This window comes from Camelus ferus, chromosome 19 (assembly GCF_009834535.1).
Source record: "Camelus ferus isolate YT-003-E chromosome 19, BCGSAC_Cfer_1.0, whole genome shotgun sequence".
NCBI lineage: Eukaryota > Metazoa > Chordata > Mammalia > Artiodactyla > Camelidae > Camelus > Camelus ferus.
In genome coordinates, this window is record NC_045714.1 from 40,604,520 (window position 1) to 40,622,255 (window position 17,736).

Here is a 17,736-nt window from a genome sequence, read left to right on the forward strand (position 1 = left end):
GTGAACACGCCTGCACAGGGCGCTCCTTGTTCAAGAAATTGAACACTCAGTTTCCCTGAATTTGTTTCCTTGACAGCGAGGCTAAGGGCGAAGTAATCATGTGGGGGTGGAGCCAAGGACGGTTGAAGGTGTTACGCGGCAAATAGGGCGTGGCTAGGAGGAAAGGGAGGGGGGCCCTGATCAGATTTGGAAGCCAGCGAGGGGCGTGGCCTGATGGCGTTACGCGTTAGGGGCGGAGCTTACTGGCCCGGAATCCCGGCTAGAAGGAAGGGGCATGGTCAGGTTGGATGTTGCGGGGAGGTTAAGCCACAGCCACGGTGGGCGGGGCTTAGCTATCCCGAAGGCGGCCTGGGTCACCAGGGGCAGGTTAGGTGAAAAGGCTGGCCGGGCTTAGCGAGAAGAGGAGGCTTGGAAGCCCCATTTACGCGCGAGGGCGGAGTCTCGAGCCGTTTGGGCTGACGCTGCGTCGGGGCGGGGCTTTGCGCCGTCTTGGTGGACGCTGCGCCGGGGGCGGGGCTGGTGGGCGCGAGCTCCAAGATGGCGGTGGCCAGTGGGGCCGCGCCGGCTGTGAACGTGTTTCCATTCCGCGATGTGCGGGCCGCGCCTGATCCGGTGCTGGAGGCCGGCCCAGTGGCACACGGGCCACTACCGGTGCCATTAGTGCTGGACAACGGGTCGTTCCAGGCCCGCGCCGGCTGGGCGTGCCCGGGGCCGGACCCGGGCCCTGAACCCCGGCTGCAGTTCCGCGCCGTGTGCGCCCGCGGGCGGGGCGGGGCTCGTGGCGGAGCAGGCCCGCAGGTGGGCAACGCGCTGGGCAGCCTGGAGCCGCTGCGCTGGATGCTCCGGTCGCCCTTCGACCGCAACGTGCCGGTGAACCTGGAGCTGCAGGAGCTGCTGCTTGACTACAGCTTCCAGCATCTGGGTGTCTCCTCACAGGTGAAGGGCGGGTGGGTTGGGGTTGAGGGGAGGATTGAGATGTGTCTCCGGGCACTCTGCCCTCTGAGGGATTATAGTAACTCCTATAGTCCTGACTGTCATTTAGTCGTTCACTTAATCAAATATTAAGCTCCTGTCGTGTGTAAGCCCTGTGCTAGACGCTTGGGGTTTAGCAGTGAACAAAACACCCTTTTCTCTTGGAGCACCTAATGCTCGTTTGTTAATAAATTCATTTATTAACAAATAGTGTGAGGAGCACCTACCCTGTGTCAGGCACTTTTCTAGATGTTTGAAATACATCCATGAACATAACACAAAATCTCCTGTGCTTACGGAGCTGGTATGTAAAGACATTCTAGTATGAAAAGACAGGCAGTAAACAGTAGAATTCAGTAGTAGATTCTATGGCATGAGAGGAGAGGAGAGGGTTACATCTTTTCAGTAAGATGGTTGGGGAGGACTCAGGGAGAAGGTGATGTTTGAGCAAGGACTAAGGGAGGTGATTGAGGGAGCATTATTCTGGAGAGAGGGATCAGCCAGTAAAAAGGCCCTGAGGCAGGAGTGTGCCCTAATCCTAATTGAAGGCAGCCAGAGTGAGGGGGAGGGTAGTAAGTGGAAGAGGAGGTCAGAGAGGTACCGAAAGGGCAAGTCACAAGCCTTACAGGCTTTCACTCGGTAGAATGGGAAGCCATTGCAGAGTGTTGAACAGAGAAGGACGTGACTTATATTCCAAAAGGATCACCATAGCTGCTGTATGGAGAATGGACTGGCCTGGGTCATAGTGTAGAAACAGACCAGTTAGGAGGCTGTTGCAGTTAGGAGATGGGGATGATGGAGGAATTGGGGATGTGGTAAGAAGCAGTTGGATTCTGGAGATATTTTGAAGATAGAGCCAACAGTGTTGGCTGACAGTTTGGTTGGGGCTTTACTTAAACACCTTAAGTAGACCTTACTTTCATACTTTCCAAAACAATATCCAGGAGAGATGAGAGTTTTACAGTTGCTTCTGATCAGATTTTTGATTGGAGATCAAAAGCAAATTCAGCCCTTGCAATGAGGATTTGGAGGGTTTGGTTTTTTTTTTTTTTTTAATGCTTTAAAAAGAGTATTCTTTCATCACCTGTCAACTTACTCTTTTCTTTCAAAGTAGGGCTGTGTCGATCATCCCATAGTTTTGACAGAAGCCGTGTGCAACCCACTGTATTCACGACAAATGATGTCAGAGCTTCTCTTTGAGTGCTATGGGATTCCTAAGGTTGCCTACGGAATAGACAGCCTCTTCAGCTTCTACCACAATAAGCCAAAGAGCTTGATTTCCAGCGGGCTCATCATTTCATCTGGATACCAGTGTACACATATTTTACCCGTCTTAGAAGGGAGGTGAGTTGGACTCATGGCATTTGAGTGCTGTTCTGAGAAACATTCAGGAAACATTTATTGGGCACTTACTTTAATGGTGGAGTGGAAAGAGTGAGTACTGGACCACAAACTGGCCTCTGGGCTTAGCTCTGACCTCTCTCACTGTGTGAGTACAGATAAGTCACTTACCATCCATCCTTTGTGATCTCCTGGATGGAGCTGGGGTTGATGGTCTCTGAGGTCCAAATCCATAATTCTAGAATTTTATGATTCTGATTTATGGTGAGATAACTAACACAGTACCTGCAGGTTGTAGGTGCTCAGAAAAATGTTCTGAGTAAATTATTTAAATATATTTAATTTAGACTGTCTTTTATTCGGGAGTTACTTTTTAATTAAGAGCTTATTTTGTTGTTCAGAGCTCTTTAATCATGTTTGTTTAGACCTTTCTTTTCAAGTACAGTACCTAGCACTTAACAGTTGCCTTCATAACTGTTTCCAAGTTATATAAAAGGTGAGGGACAGTTTCTGTCGTGTTTAAAATCCATGTTTGTTTTATAGTTGGGCTGTTAAACAGTTGTCTGATAAAGAGACTAGGCCAGCATCGTGCTCTCCTGACAAGGTTTCTCTTTGCATAGAGAGGGTGTGTAAGTGGGAGAGGACACTGGCTTTGAAGTTGGAAGCCTGGGTTTGCAGCCCGGCTACGGATGAGGTACTTAACTTCATTTAGTTTCCTAACATATAAACTTGGGAAAAACTGATTCCTCAAGGTTACCCTCAGGATGAAATGAAATAATGTGGGTGATGGCACTTTGTAAAACAGTCTGAATATTTACATGAAAGTAAATGCTGTTGAATTTATTGAGCCCTATGTGTAGTGAGAATTTCTCTTGAAGTTGTTACAAAAATTCATGAACAAAAAAGTAATTCTTAGACATTATCAAAAACTCCTGATATACTGAGTATTCTATTTTATGTAAACAGAATATGCAGAAATTAAAAATTATATAGTTCTTTTTTATGTTATATTGAGAGAAAATTATTTTACCTGAAGGCTAAGGAATGATCAGATTGGAGCATAGCCTGTTCTATGCTGCCATCTGCTGGTGAAGTATGGTATAGCAGTGGCATTTCAATATACTGCTGGTTCCTAGTGCTCTGCTTCTCTTAACTTTCTCACATTAAGAAAATGAAGTCATGAAAAAATGCTCAATATCACTAATTATCAGAGAAAGGCAAATCAAAACTACAATGAGGTATCACCTTATACCAGTCAGAATGGCCATCATTCAAAAGTCCACAAATGACAAATGCTGGAGAGGCTGCGGAGAAAAGGGAACCCTCCTACACTGCTGGTGGGAATACAGTTTGGTGCAGCCACTGTGGAAAACAGTATGGAGATTCCTCAAAAGACTAGGAATAGACTTACCGTAAGACCCAGGAATCCCACTCCTGGGTATATATCCAGAAGGAACCCTACTTCAGGATGACACCTGCACCCCAATGTTCATAGCAGCACTATTCACAATAGCCAAGACATGGAAACAGCCTAAATGTCCATCAACAGATGACTGGATAAAGAAGAGTTGGTGTATTTATACAATGGAATACTATTCAGCCATTAAAAACCGACAACATAACGCCATTTGCAGCAACATGGAAGTTCCTGGAGAATGTCATTCTAAGTGAAGTAAGCCAGAAAGAGAAAGAAAAATACCATATGAGATCGCTTATATGCGGAATCTAAAAAACAAACAAGCAAACATAACATAAATACAAACAGAAACAGACTCATAGACATAGAATACAAACTTGTGGTTACCAAGGGGATGGAGGGTGGGAAGGAATAGACTGGGATTTCAAAATGTAGAATAGATAAACAAGATTATACTGTATAGCACAGGGAAATATATACAAGATCTTATGGTAGCTCACAGAGAAAAAAATGTGACTGAATATATATATGTTCATGTATAACTGAAAAATTGTGCTCTATACTGGAATTTGTCACAACATTGTAAAATGATTATAAATCAATAAAAAATGTTAAAAAATGTTAATGTTAAAAATGTTAAAATGTTAAAAAAATAAAATAAAATGAAGTCACTCTGGTTCTCCTCCCCTTCACTTCAGGTCAAAGAGGTCTTAGGTGACTGCAGCAAACTAGCATGTGTGTGTTTGCATCAGTAGTAGTGGAGTGTCTAGGGAAGGGGCTCTCAATCTGGCCTACCCTGGAGCTACCTGGGAAGCTTGTTAAAATGCATATCCCTAGGCCCACCCCAGAGCAAATGAGTCCTGGGAATTAGCATTGTTTAACATTTTCCACAGCTAACTCTGGGATATGTGGCCCTGGGACCACAGTTTGAGAAATATATGATGAGTCCATGAGGGTCTAACTGTAGGGTGTGTGTTCTTCCCATTGAACCTGGTTTCCTCCTGAGACTCTTGCCAGAAGTCAGATGTTCAGGTAGCTGTCTGGACATGGACTAGGAGTGCCTGCATTGTGTAGGAGGTTGCACCAAGGGAACTTTGAATTCCCTTCCAACCGTAAGATTTTATGTTCCCCCAGCTGGTTGGTTTCTTCCTTGTTTGTTTACATTAAATTATCCTTTTCCATCCATGGTGCTCTATATTCTCTCCACAAAAATTTGCCAAAAATTTCAGTGCTGTTTTCCATCCGTTGGTTGTAGGTTAGATGCTAGAAACTGCAAACGCATCAATCTGGGAGGAAGCCAAGCAGCTGTCTACCTCCAGCGTCTCCTGCAGCTGAAGTACCCTGGGCACCTGGCGGCCATCACTCTCAGCCGCACGGAGGAGATCCTGCACGAGCACAGCTACATCGCGGAGGACTACGTGGAAGGTGAGGAGGAGGACGCCTGCTTGCAGCTTTTGGATGTTGTCTACCTTTGGGGCATTCCTTAAATTGTTGCCAGGATGACTCTTGTGCACTGTTTTACTCTTTTTACTTTTTAGCATTCCCTTCCCATTTTGGTATTTACTTTCTTAATAGACTTTTCAGTCAGCTGATAACTGACATATGTAGGTTCTTTTTCAAAGTTATTTTGGCTATTCTAGTTCCTTTGCCTTTAAAATATAGATATTAGGATCAGTTTGTCCGTATCTACAAAAAAGTTCTGTTAGCATTGTGATTGAAATTACATTAAATCTGTAGATCAGATTGTATATAAAACAACATTCTAAATGTAAATCCAGATATAATATTAAATCTAGATTGGGGAGAATTGACTTTTTTTTTTTTTTTTTTTTTACTGTGTTGAGGCTTCTAATCCATGAATATATGTCTTTCCATTTATCTTGGTCTTCATTGATTTCTTTCATCAGCATTTTATAGTTCTCATATAGATCCTATACATGTTTTATTAGATTTATGTCTAATTATTTCTTTTTTTACTTCAATTTCCAATTGCTTATTGCTCTTGTATAGAAATGCAATGAATTTTTATTTGTTTACCTTATATTCTGTGACCTTGCGAAACTTACTAGTTCTAGTTTTTTTTGTAGGTTCCTTAGACATTACTAGGTAGATGTGTCATCTGTGAGTACGAACAGTTTTATTTCTTCCCAATCTGTTTGCCTTTACTTCTTTTCCTTGCCTTGTTTCACGGCCAGGCCTTCTAGTGCAGCATTGAACAGGAGCGGCAAGAGTGGACATCTTTGCCTTGTTCCTAATTTCTGATCGTGTGGAGGGGAAAGCATTTAGTCTTTCACTATTAATTATATGATGTTAGCGCTAGTGTTTTTGCAGATATCCTTTATCGAGTGTAGGAAGTTTCTTTCTGTGCCTAATTTTGCTAATCATTTTTATCGTGAAAGGATTTTGAATTTTGTGAAGTGGTTTTTCTGCATCTGACATGATCCTGTGGTGTTTGTGCTTTGGACTGTTAATATAGGAGATTATAGTGATTGCTTTTCAAATATCGAACTAACCTTGATTTGGGGAGGATAAACCCCACTTGTTCATGTGTTTTTTTTTCTGTATTGCTGGATTTGATTTGGTGAATTTTTTGAGGTTTTTGTGTCTATGTTCATGAGGGACATGGATCCACAGTTTCTTGTACTGTCTTTGTCTTGTGCTGGATCCTGGCGATGCCGGTCTGATTAAATGAGCTGTGTATTTCTTGTGTAGGTCTTAGTGTTGCTCTGGAGATGACAGTCATCAGACTTTTCACAGTCTTCTTAGAATCTCTTCTTTGCCTCTGCAGGTGGAGCGAGCAGATGCTAGCCCTCCAGAGGCCCCTCTGTCCTTCCTCTGTCAGGCTGGGCTTGTCGTATGTGTCACAGCCACATACGTGGGAAACCCAACAGACCTTGTCATAGTTTTTGCTTTCGGTTGTCAAACATATTTTAAAGAACCCAAGAAGAGGTTAATCTGCTGTGTTCACCCAGTAGATTTTCATCACTTCTGTTGCTTTTTCCTTTACTTCTGGTGCTCCAGTGGTGTCACTTCTGTCTGAAGAACTTCATTTAGCAATTCTCTCAGAACAGGTGTGTTGGCTTCATGTCTGGGTTTTCCAGCTGCATTTCGTTGATCGGGTAGATTTAGAGATGGGGTGGTGTGTGATTTCTCCACCTTACTTGGGCCTGGAACCCAGTCTTGACTTTCTCATCTCAGTGCTAATAGTGTTTCCATTTCCTGATTTCCAAAACCATGCCTTTGAAGAATTGCAGAAATGGCGGTGCCCCGATTACTACGAAGACAACGTCCACAAGATGCAGCTCCCGTTCTCCAGCAAGCTGCTGGGCAGCACCCTGACCTCCGAGGAGAAGCAGGAGAGGCGGCAGCAGCAACTGCGGCGGCTGCAGGAGCTCAACGCCCGGCGGCGGGAGGAGAAGCTGCAGCTCGACCAGGAGCGGCTGGACCGGCTGCTCTACGTGCAGGTAAAAGCTGGCCCCACCGCAGGTCCCCAGCCTTGCTCAGCACGGTGGGCCCAGAGAGTTTTCTTCCGATATACTCTCCCTCAGCCGTAGAGCGCATCAGCTGTCTCAGTCCCCCTGGGGTCAAGGAGGAGGCCGGGGGATCATCCGCATGGAGGTCGTGGGGCGCAGAGGGTGGTGTAGCCACAGGCGTTTCTGAAAGAGCTGTGGCCTTTGACCTTGTTCATTAATTTTATCCTTCTAGCCTCTTTTGTTTGACCTTTAACTTCTTTTTAGAGCTGGTTCATTTATTTATCCTGGTTTATTTGTTTTTTTCCCCATGTCTTTTTTGGGGGAGTAATTAGGTTTATTTATTCATTTATTTTAATGGAGGCACTGGGGATTGTGTGTGCTAAGCATGCACTCTACCACTGAGCTATACTCCACCCCCCCTTAACTTTTTAACTTAAGTGTAGTACATGTGATACAAAGCACGTGGATCTTAGGTGTGCAGCTTGATGAATTTTCACAACTGAAACACACCATGTATCCATATCCAGATCAGGAAATAGAACATTACCTCCTGTCAGTAACTCTCCCACCTCTTCCCACCCAAAAGCTAACATTTCTGACATTGGTCACAGACATGAGTTTTGCCTGATCAGGAGGTGCTGAGTTGGTGGTGCAGTGGGAGCCCCGAGACAGCTGAGGAGGAGGGCAGCTGTGCGCCTCTTGGTGGGAGGTGTGACTTTGTAGAGGGGCAGGTGGGGACCTCAGGGAGCCCTCTCCTGCCGCAGTTCTCCGTTGAGCATCTAAGCGACTTGCCTCCTTCCTGTGTGGGATTGCCCTGATGCACATCGTTGAGGGTGACTTGTGACTGCTCTGCTTGTAGGAAGCTTCTAGAGGAAGGCCAGATGGATCAGTTTCACAAAGCTCTGATGGAGCTGAACATGGACTCCCCAGAAGAGCTGCAGTCCTACATACAGAAGCTCAGTTCAGCGGTGGAGCAAGCTAAGCAGAAGATCCTTCAAGCAGAGGTCAACCTCGAGGTGGATGTGGTGGAGAGCAAGCCAGAGGTACCGCGGGCCTTGGGAGGGAGGTTCCGCAGGGTTGTGTAGAGAGAACGGCCCTTTCTCAGGGCGGGAGGAGTGCCCGGGGAAGACTGACATCAAAGGGGTTGCGACCAGACTTGGGGGAAGAGAGCAGGTGTGAAGTCTACAGGGACATGGATGGGGGCGGTGATGGTGCTGAGCTGGTGCCAGCTGAAGTCCTGACCCTAGGGATTTCACCCAGTAGAGCTCTGGCGCCCTGGGGGAAGTGTCGAGGGGGAGCAGCATTCACACACCAAACATGTAGCCCATCTTGAACCTGAACCTGCCACTCTGATGGTTCCTGGGCGGTTAGTCATACATCCCCTTAACTTTCCCCTGATCTTTTATTGAATATGTTGTGGTTGCCCTTCCATCTACCTCGTTTCCTTCTCCATGCTCCCTAAGGACAGGGGTATGCTTCACACATAGTTCAAGAATTTTTTCCAGCCACTGATAGCCATGCTCAATAAAATGTTTGTAGGTTTATTTAGGATCAGCTTTTTGTTAATTACCAACACTGACTCTTTGATCTTTGGTGTCTCTCCTTTTTGTTTCCCTGCCAGTGGACTGTTAATCAGTGTTGATGTGGCCAAAAGTGGCTGGGGTGGCGGGGCTGAGCTAGGGCCCTAGGTGATTCAGAGCCAGGGCCTGCGTGGTGAAGGGGTGGCCTGCAGGTCACACCTTGGCCCCAAGTCTCTGGCTGGCTCTCCTGTCTAGAACTGGACAAAAGTGGTAATAAGTGGATATGTTATTCCCGAATCTGTCATCTCTCGAGTTCTAAAACCAGGGAACTTGTTCATTGCCTTGTGATACTTCTGGGGCAGGATTATCCCATGCAGCTATTGGTTTTTGTTTTTAAGTCAACTTTCTTTAAATTCTAAAACCTGTATTTTTGGAAAGTCCTGTGGAAAGCTCCAGTTTGATGCCGTGTAGTGTGGTGCTTACCAGTGACTTCAGAGCTGCCTTCAGCTCAGCAGGCAGCCTGCTGTTGCAGGGACTGTCTTGGCTGGAGGCTGGCTCTTCAGGGCTCCTGCTCTCAGCCTCCCCTTCCCCACCTCTCTGACAGGCTGCAGACACATGAGGGCAGCGACCGGCCACGAGCCTGAGTGTTTGATAGAGCCAGTTCCTGAGTTAGGCGTCCTCAGCCCGGTGTTTGGGGTCACAGAGATGTGCGGTGAAGAGACCTGGCCCACCAGCTGACCCCTGCGCAGCGTCCCAGCTCCGGGGGCTGATGTGCCTTTTCTAGTTTGCTCCTCCCACTTCTCATGTCTGGGCTTCAGATTTGAGCTCTTGTTCACTGGGATCCATACCCAGGTTGCCTTTGTTGTTAGTTTATCCGCACTTAGTTTTATCATTCTTATGAGTAACACGGCCACAGGGCGTGAGCATCTTTATACCAGGGATGTGCCGTTAAGCCATCCTGCAGGTGGGTGATTTCAGACTTAAAAAGGGGAAATCAAATAACTGAAGATGTGACTCCCCAGCAGTTGGGGAACTGGGTTTTCCTTTGCTCTGTTCATTTTTCTGCATCTGTTACATGCCCTGGTTCAACCACTCCGTTCACCCATTCAGCAGATGCTTATTAAGTCCCTGCTTGGTTTCTGGGCTCTGAGGGTACATATTCAGATCTCTCTGGGTTTGGGGAAATTTTGGGATGTTGGACTTTGTTTTGTTTGGGTTTTTTTTGTTTTGTTTTGTTTTTTTGTCTTTTGGTGGGAGGCGGATTAGGTTTATTTATTTTTTTTATACATGTATGTTTTTTAATGGAGGATTGAACCTAGGACCTTGTGCATGCTAAGCATGTACTCTGCCACTGAGCTATAACCTGCCCCCTTGAAATGTTGGACTTTCAAAGGCTTTTCTGTGTACAACAAATTTGATGAATTGATCCGTCCCTAAAGCTCTGATGGTCAGTCAGCATTCGTTGAGGGTGATTGTTAGAGATTAGGATCAATTACAGCAACATTCATGGGCTAAATTTGGCCGCAATACTGACCAGCCAGTTCTACCTTTCACAAAGTATTTGCTGTATTTTCAAGCAGTGTAATTCTTTTAGGATGGAGGGCATAGACTTATGTGGATCATAGTTCATATTGAAATGCCATCTAAGCAGTAATGGCTGAACTGAATTAATATAGCTAAATGTTTCAACAGTGTTTTTTAAAATCCACCTTTTCCTATAGACCAATCTATTCCAGCCCTCGCTATTCTGCAAGTATTTGATGGGGGTGTAGTAAAGCAGTACGTAGGCTTTGTTAGCATTCCTAATCAAGTATTTAGCCTAGAAGATGCTCGCTTTGCATCGCTCCAAGTGCAGCGTAAGGGGGCGTGAGGGGGAGAGCACAATTTGAGAGCACCCTCCTTTGTTGGGAATCACAATGGGCCAAATATAGAACGTTCTCTTGCCTGACGAGCCAAGACCAGAGCTGGCCTCTGCATGTTTTGTGCTGCTCAAGGCTGTTCCAGGGAACAGTGCTGCATCTTCTCTGATGTGCTTGGCAAACAGTGGTTCTGTTCAGTTCCAGAAGAACAGTTGTGTTTGTGTTCCTGAATGCCACGCAGTACATGTGGAGACCCTGGCAAACCCTGGAGGGTGAGAAGCCAGCCGTGGTAGAGGAATCTGTGCCCTGTCGGATGCCTGTTGTCGGCACTGAAATCACTAGCTTTGCTCTCCCTGAGTCATGTGAACTGGGCTAAATAAAATTTCTTTTTACCAATTTTAGTGAAGCTAAGATGTTATTTGTAAGGTGACATGCTTTTATTAAAAAAAGTTATTTTATGTTGAAATAATTATAGATTCACAGTAAGTTTGAAAAGAAGTACATAGAGGTCCCATGTGCTCTTCACCAGTTTCCCCCAATGGTAGCATCTTAGTAACTGTAACAAAACCAGGAAATTGACGTTAGCACAGTTAACAAATCTTACTCAGATTTCCCCAGTTTTCTATGCCCTTGTGTGTGTCTAAAGTTCTAGGCAATTTTATCAGGTATAGATTTGTACATCAGCTCCACGGTCAAGATGCAGACCTGCTCCATCACCACAAATATCCCCCTTGCTTCTCTCTCACAGTCACACCCTTCTCTCTCTCCACACCCTCCCACCCACTTCCTAACCCCTGGCAACCGCTAATCTGTTCTCCATCCCTGTAATTTTCTCATTTTAGGAATGTTGTATAAATGGAATCGTAGGGTTTGTAGCCTTTTGAGTTTAGCTTTTTTCACTCAGTATACTTTCAGATGTTTTTATTTTAGGGTGTATGTGTTGGTGATTATGATTTTATATTAAGGTGACATGCTTTTTGAATATAACTAGATGTGAAGGTGGATAATAATGTGTTTGTTGCAGCCAAGAAGGCTCTTTGAAACCCCGACATCTTACAGTCCTCTCTACTCTAGAGAAGCTTGAGGGAGTATCCCAGGGGCCCGCCACTCCGTGCGAGACATGGGATGCCAGGGACTAGGGGTGCAGAGGTGATGAAGATACAATTCCTACCCTCCTTGGTGCCTCGAAAAATAGGGCTGTAGCAGCATAGTCAGACTGTAAGAAAACTTAATCAGGTGCAGTGGCAGATGTGTGTGGGAATACAGATGGAGTTTTGAGAAAGGCCTGGCATATTGCAGCTGAGCCCTGAGAGATTATTTGACTTCAGCAGATAGCACATGAGGAAGGAAGGGCGTTTTAGATGGAGAGAACCGCACACGTTCGGGAGCAGAGCACATGGGGTACAAGAGAGTGGGCGATGGTGCCGGGGAGGGAGGCAGTGGCCTGCCTGTAAGGTCTCTGCCAGTCAGCCTGGGTAGTAGCCTTGAGACACACACAGCTTTCACAAGATGCTGAGCAAGGAAATAGCCTGACGAGATTTTATTTTAGGAAAATAACTGGTGGCAGTTGGGATGGTGGATTTAGGGAGAGGCAAGGCTGGAGGTGGGAAGACAGGATGAAAGTGTGCTGTAGTCATCCAGGAGAGAGCTGACATGGACCCGAAATTTGTCAGGAGCCATAGGGATGGAGGGCGGAGGAGGACTCAGATCTTGGTGCCGCGTAGGAGTGGCAGTTGCTGATGATGATAGAGCCTGTGACACGTGGCCAGACCCTGTGCAGGTATCATCTTGGTTAGTTTTCATATTCCGTAAGTACTGTCATCATTCTCATTTTATGAATAAGGAAACCGAGGTTTAGGCGAAGTGAAGAAATTTGGTCCAGGTCACACCACTAGAAGGATTGCAGCTGAGACTCGGGCACGTGCAGTCCAGGTCCAGGTTCTCTCCGGTCACACTGAGGTGGGTTGAAAGGCAGAGGGTGCAGGGTGGTGCCAGTGGACAAGCTTAGGGAGGTAACGAGCTGGGTCTGAGCGCCTCATCTCTAAGGTCTCTGTGGGGCAGCAGCTGGGACTTCCCAGGGCCCAGCTGTGGAGGGACCTAGAATCCCATGGGAAGTGAGAGAAAAAGAATGCCCAGGCAGGCCCCCGCTGCGGGGTTGGGGGGCGGGAGACAAGCCAGACAAAGAGATGGAGACAGAGTGGTCAGAGAAGAGAGGAAGCAGAGGGGTGGGCGGGAGTGTTTTGAGACCATGGGTGGTAGGCTCAGCCTCGGATAGGAGGTGACACACTCATGCCTTTGAAGACAAGGAAGGGAAAGGACAAGAAAAAAAGATCAGGAGATGGGATGGAGATTAAATAGGTGAGTTGGTTTTTTGAGGCACAGAAGGCGACCTGCAGGAAACGGTGGAGCAGAGATTAGAAAGGGGGCAGAGCAAAGATTGTCAGGAGAGGAGTCAGACACCTGCCGTGGGGGCTGCAAGGAAGCCGAAGAGTGACACGGGTGGCCTGGTAGCCTTCTGGGGCTTTCTCGACTCCTGCCTCACCAGAAGCCTGTTTCACTTAACCTGCTGCTGGATGAAAAAGCACTCCACACTTAGAAGCTGGAAGCAACAGTCACGCTGTTGTGTTCACAAGTCTGATGGGTCAGGAATTCAGACAGTGGAGGAGGGCTGTCTGGGGCCTCAGCTGGGATGACTTGGGCAGTTGGGAACTGCAGTCCCTGGAAGGTTTTCCCTTCTCTGGCATCTGGGCTGGGATGACTGAAAGGCTCGACTCAGCGGGGCCACGGACCTGATTACCACGCAGCCTCTCCGTATACCTGAGCTTCTCAGCACGGCTACTGGCTTCCAGGAGGGACTTCTGAGGCGGGTAGCCAGAGAGCACATGTTGACGGGTGTGGCCTTTAAGAGTGACTTCGCTTTTTATATTTGCAGCTGATACGAGTAGGTTCTAGAGAAGTGTAGTTAAGTGCTGTGAATTACGTCAGTCATAGACCCTGAGGGAGGAGGGACTCAGAGGACACGCACCAGATGTAAGGCTCTCCCCCCGTGCAGCCTCGGTGGTTGGCATTGAGTCTGCTTGAACCCTCCCGAGACACCCTCCCTTCAGGCAGTCCTTTCTACAGCAGCCATCATGGTTAGAGCATTCGTCCACAGAACGCAACAGAGCATTTCTTCCCTTAACTTCTCCCATTGCAGTCCAGAGGGTACAGCTCGTCTGCCTTTCACGTGGGAGGACAGATGTCTGAGGACAGCATCCAGGACCATCCCCCCAGCTGCCCAGCTTCCTTTGTTCAGGTCAAAATGAAAGGTGTCCTGAATCCTCGATTGGGGACAGTGCCTGCATGTCTAGTCCCCAGTTCAGGTTCGTTGTCATGAAGAGGAAAGCCTGTTCTGCAGGACTTCACAGATAGGATGCATTCGGCCACCTTGGAGTCTTTAGTCACATCCCCAGCCCATTAAGGGCTAACAGTTAAGCCTGTTGGTGTTGGCACATATGTTTGTTAATTATTAAGACGTTTACTTAATTTTGCCTGTAGTCCAAGCCACTGTGTAGGATGCCAGCTATCATACCCTCTCCCTGGAGTTGTGTGTGTGGAGGTGTGGCTGGTACTGGTGGCCAGGTCTCCTCGGGGCACCAGACTTGGTGCTGGCCCCATCCCAAGTTGTCAGAGAGAAGGTGGGAGTCAGTGAGGCTTGTCTAAGTAGGAAGGGTAGGGGATAAGAGCAGAGCCCATCCCTGGCTTTTTAATCTTTTAATCCTGTGCTCATGTGTGTTCTTCTTTTTTTAATAGTTTAGCCAAGTGTTCGTAGTTTTTATGTATTGACATACTTTGAGGACGCTGGGTGAGATCTTTTTGGTGGCAGTGAACTCAGAGAACTAAGGCTCCCCGAAGTTACAGGTTCTGTTTGGTTGTGTGCATCCTTTTCTCAGACCCCGGACCTGGAGCAGCTCGAGCCGTCTCTGGAAGACGTGGAAAACATCAACGACTTCGAGCCCTTGTTTTCAGAGGAAACGCCCGAAGTGGAGAAGCCAGTGGCCACAGTCCAGGTTGGACTCTTGTAGCCTTGACCACGCTGGTGCCTTGAGGCCTGATGACATGATCAGTTAGGTCTAGTCTGCGTCTTTAGGAGTATTTTCCCCTAAAATCCCAGTTGTATGTTCTAGAAAGGAGAGTACCAGTGCTGGAAACTTCCAAAGTCAGGGTTTCCCCACCCCGCCACCCGGGTGACTGATTGAGGTTGCAGCACCAAGCTCTGAATCTGTGAGAAATAGCCTGCCTGGTGGGAGCACTTGGGCGAGTAACTGGGGACTTGTGACCCGAAGACTTGGCTTTTCATGGTTGTATGTGAATTCAAGCCGGGGTCATAATGCTTCATCCCCATTTGCACCTGTGTTTCTTGTCATTACAATGGTGACCAGATAGACTGGCCTGAGGCTGAGACGTACCTGGGAGAAAGCTTTCTCGGCTGTGCAGGGACCCGGGCATGGAGCAAGGCCCTGGCAGGGGACACAGCCTTCCAGAGCAAGCCCTTCCGCCACCGTTTGTCACCAAATCTCTTTCCCTGCATCTCAGGGACCATCTTATGGTGCAAATACATGGTGGTTTATAATCCAAAGGTCAAAGAAGGTAGAAGGTGAATGATCAAATCAGGAGAGTTGGGGAGAGGTCATTCTGACATGAACAAAGCACAGAAGCTGTATTGGAATAAGAAATGCAATTTGAGGGAACTGGCAACCGAGATGTTTGTCATTATGGCCTAAAAATATCTTCTAAACCTTGGGTTTTTAAAGCCCGTGTTTAACTTGGCAGCGTACCACCAGCTGTTTGTTGGGACAGAAAGAATTCGAGCTCCAGAAATCATCTTCCAGCCGTCCCTCATAGGAGAAGAGCAGGCAGGCGTAGCGGAGACGCTCCAGTACGTCCTAGACAGGTGAGGCTGAGGCTTCTTTTCCGGCTGTTTTCCTGAACCATTTCCTTGAATTTTGCATCGAATGGTGGGTTTGATGGCTGGGCATTTGGAAACCTCCCTCACTTTCTCCTCGTTGACTTGCTGCTGCTCGGAGAGTATTCTTTCTCTCTCACTAGGCCTGGCACGGAGGTGGGGGCTCCTTGATTCTTTTCTGAACATTTCTGAACGTGAATATAAATTGTAAAGTTTGAGGAGCTTTCAAGAATTTCTTTTGAGTTTGGGCAACATGATAATATATGTGCATTGGCTTTCATATAAATCTTCACATTACTGAAGATGAGTGATTCTAAATCACCCTAAAAATGTGCAGAACTTACAAGTGTTTTCCCTCTTTGCAGACACTTTATTTAAGAATTTGCTTTTCTATACGAACATGCCTTCCCCCACCCATTTATACGGCATTTTCCTGCAGTGTGAGTTTTCATATTCAAGTTGGACAAGTAGGGAACACAATTTTGTAGTCCTCTGACTGCTGTTGGTTAAAACAGGATGGAAACTTACACACAGCACGAAAAAAAGCTGTTGCAGCTACCTTGTTTGAGTGGCTTTGAACTTTGTCTAACAATGGGTGGGAAAGTGATCAAACATGTATAAGATAAAACTGGTATTAAAAAAAAAACACAGGTGATGAGATGGGTCCTCAGTAGAGGCAGGACTTTGGAGGGTGATGGAAATGTTCTGTAACTTGGTTGTGGTGATGGTCCGTAGGGTATATAAGTTTGTCAGACTTTATCAAAATGTATTTCAGTTAATCCTCAATGAAGCCAGTTTTTTAAAAACATGTCTTAGAAAGGCATAATATTCTAATCATGTGAAGGAAATGGACTGGCCACTCAAATTAAGGTTTTAACTAGCTATTTGGCCTTCTGTGAAGACACAAGTGAAAAATGGAAGGTGAATTTTGTTGTTTTTTTAACTTTGTGAGTAGTATTTTCTGGTTTGTACTGAGAGCTTACATTTCCACATCCACAGTCTCTTCTAATGTTCAAGTTGGAGGGACTGTAGCGGAGGAGTGGTTTCTGTCCTAGGTACCCAAAGGACGTTCAGGAGCTGCTGGTTCAGAACGTTTTCCTCACTGGCGGGAACATGATGTACCCTGGGATGAAAGGCAGAATCGAGAAGGAGCTTTTGGAGATGAGACCCTTTCAGTCTTCTTTTCAGGTACCAGTTGTTCATGCAACCAGGCTGGTCCGAAAACAGCATTAATTATTTGTTTTCTGATTGCAAAGGTAGTGAAGTGTAAATGAGAAAAATTCCTTTATACTTCCATGATCCAGAGAGAGCCACTTTTGACGTTTTCATGGCTTTCCTTCTGGTCTTTAGTCTGTGGTTAATTTTTTTTTTAATTGAAATATAGTTAGTGTGTCAGTTTCTGATGTATAGCATAATAGTTCAATCATACATTTACATACATTTATTCATTTTCATATTCTTTTTCATTATAAGTTACTACAAGATATTGAATATAGTTCCCTGTGCTATACAGTATAAACTTGTTTATATGGTTAGTTTTCAAAGCAGAATGGAAATCACATTTTTGTACTCCTCTGTTTTGTTTTGATGGACAAAGAAAGACCTGCATCCAATAAAGATTCAGAGCATACGAAAGCGTGGACATTGAGAATAAGGCCTTCTCTTTACCCAGACCCCTGTGACCCAGACCCCTGGGTCTCCTGAGGATGAGGTGTTTGCCATGTAGAACGTGTAGGGTGGGGTGGGGTGGAGAGAGCATTTCACACAGGGACTAGCAGGAACGAAGGCTCAGGGGCCAAAAGCTTGTTGAGGGCTGAGCAGTAGCTGAGTGTGGCTGGAGTGGTTGCAGTTTAGAGGCTGGTAGGGCCCATGTGGTGCAGGGATCAGGTCCAGGAAGGCCCTTGTCCAGGTCGAGTGCCACCGCTGCTCCTCTCACCATCTGACAGCTCGTGGTCAGTAGCATGGGATCAGGAGGCAGAGCAGCTGGTCCCCGCCTTACATCCGACTCCCCGCCTTGGCCCCAAGTGGCAGGTCTCCTACGGATAGAATAGCTGACAGTTGCCGATCCTGGGAGATCATGGCTTTGCATTCTTGTGTGCTTTTGTAGAGAGTCAAGGGCATTTCAGCTCAGCTCTTAGAGGGTGCAGAGATAGACCTACCCCATCTTGGGATCAGTGGAGCCCCCCTCTGTGTATGTTTCTGGGAGTAA

The 17,736-nt window shown here is 46.5% G+C and overlaps 1 protein-coding gene across 6 annotated transcripts in view; it reads left to right on the forward strand.

Moving 5' to 3' along the window:
- Positions 1–262: 262 nt before the first annotated feature.
- The window catches only part of ACTR5 (actin related protein 5), a 29,008-nt gene continuing 11,534 nt past the window's right edge, over positions 263–17,736 (forward strand). For all 6 annotated transcript variants that reach the window (XR_004313230.1, XR_004313229.1, XR_004313233.1 and 3 more), the window contains exons 1-8: positions 263–936; positions 2,087–2,316; positions 4,986–5,155; positions 6,977–7,195; positions 8,065–8,246; positions 14,515–14,631; positions 15,376–15,515; positions 16,583–16,715. Coding sequence is in view for 1 of the 6 variants with exons in the window: in XM_032462296.1 (XP_032318187.1) it covers positions 538–936; positions 2,087–2,316; positions 4,986–5,155; positions 6,977–7,195; positions 8,065–8,246; positions 14,515–14,631; positions 15,376–15,515; positions 16,583–16,715 (1,590 nt within the window). In the remaining 5 variants the exon portion in view is untranslated. The remainder of the gene's footprint in view (positions 937–2,086; positions 2,317–4,985; positions 5,156–6,976; positions 7,196–8,064; positions 8,247–14,514; positions 14,632–15,375; positions 15,516–16,582; positions 16,716–17,736) is intronic.